Source organism: Callorhinus ursinus, unplaced genomic scaffold (assembly GCF_003265705.2).
Source record: "Callorhinus ursinus isolate GAN/ISIS: 27379988/994484 unplaced genomic scaffold, GSC_fseal_2.0 scaffold2, whole genome shotgun sequence".
NCBI classification, from domain to species: domain Eukaryota; kingdom Metazoa; phylum Chordata; class Mammalia; order Carnivora; family Otariidae; genus Callorhinus; species Callorhinus ursinus.
In genome coordinates this window covers 14206402-14207518 of record NW_027397064.1, presented here as the reverse complement: position 1 = coordinate 14207518, position 1117 = coordinate 14206402, and the positions used below count along the sequence as shown (strand labels likewise).

General features: G+C 71.6%; 1 protein-coding gene across 1 annotated transcript in view; it reads right to left on the bottom strand.

Moving 5' to 3' along the window:
* Positions 1–247: 247 nt before the first annotated feature.
* Positions 248–1117, bottom strand: part of RNF228 (ring finger protein 228) — a 2225-nt gene continuing 1355 nt past the window's right edge. The window contains exon 2 of the mRNA XM_073903902.1: positions 248–1115. Within this exon, the coding sequence (XP_073760003.1) occupies positions 845–1115 (271 nt within the window). The 3' untranslated portion in view covers positions 248–844. The remainder of the gene's footprint in view (positions 1116–1117) is intronic.

The following is a 1117-nucleotide window of genomic DNA, read 5'->3' as shown; positions in this document are numbered from 1 at the left end:
CCAGTTACAGAAGATGAAATGACTTCTTAGTAGTAACACTGAATAAAACCACCGTAAGTTTCCAGGAGATGGGACTTCTGCACTCCGCCCGGCTGGGAGCCTCTGGATCCACCGCCTCGCGCGCGCCGCCCTCTTCACTCCGCGGAGTCCGAGGAAGCCCGGGCGCGCGCGCGCGCGCGCGCGCACGCGCGTTGCGCACCTGCCGTTGGCGCCCAGCTGCGCGCGACTGGCTCCCGCCGCCGCCCCACTCCCCGACACCGCTGTCCCCCGGCGGTGGACGTCACCCTCAGCGCCCCGGCTCCTTCGCCTTCCAGGACCGCCAAGAAGCCGGGAAAGCCTTCTCTCACGTTGACATCTCATTCATCCTTGCTCTGGACAATTCAAGTCCTTTCACGACCGCTGCAGACGTGCGCGCGCGCACCTCTCCCCTCAAACACTCTAGTCGCGGTCGCCAGAAAACCAGCTCTCAGGCGGGGCGGCGGGGGTCCCACTCCTCTTCCCCTTCTCTTTGCAAATCCTCGGACTCTGGGGAGGGACGGTCGTGCACTCTGGCGAGGACGAGGGTGGTGCGTGAAGCGCCGGTTGACCTTGCACAGTCTGTGGAGACGGGACGCCCCAGCAGCATCCCCGCCGCCTCGGTTGCCCTCTCCGACCCCGCGCGGGACAGGCGGGGCGTGGGAGGCCGGAGAGGCGCAACACCCCGGGCCGGCGGTGGCCGGGCATCCGGGGGACGCACGGAAAAGGCGAAGCTCGAGCCCGCGGAGCCGGAGACCCCCTGCTCTCTGGCGGCGCGGGGCTGGAGGTCCTGGCGGAGGTGCTGGCGGAGGTTCGGCTTGCGGCCGCGCTACGTGTCGCTCCTCCGCGTGCCGCCGCCCGCCGCCGCCCGCGCCCTCGGGCCACCCCCGCCGCCCCCAGCGGAGGCGGCGGCCGCGCCCTCGGGCCGGTACTTGAGCCAGCAGATGACCCAAGTGACGACGACCGAGAAGAGCGCCAGGATGCTGGCCACCGACAGGCAGATGGGCCCCACGGGCGAAGGCGAGGGCGACCCGGTTGCCGGGGCAGCGCCAGGGGGCGCCCCGCCGCCGGGAGGTCCCCCGCCGCCGCCGCCGCCGCCGCC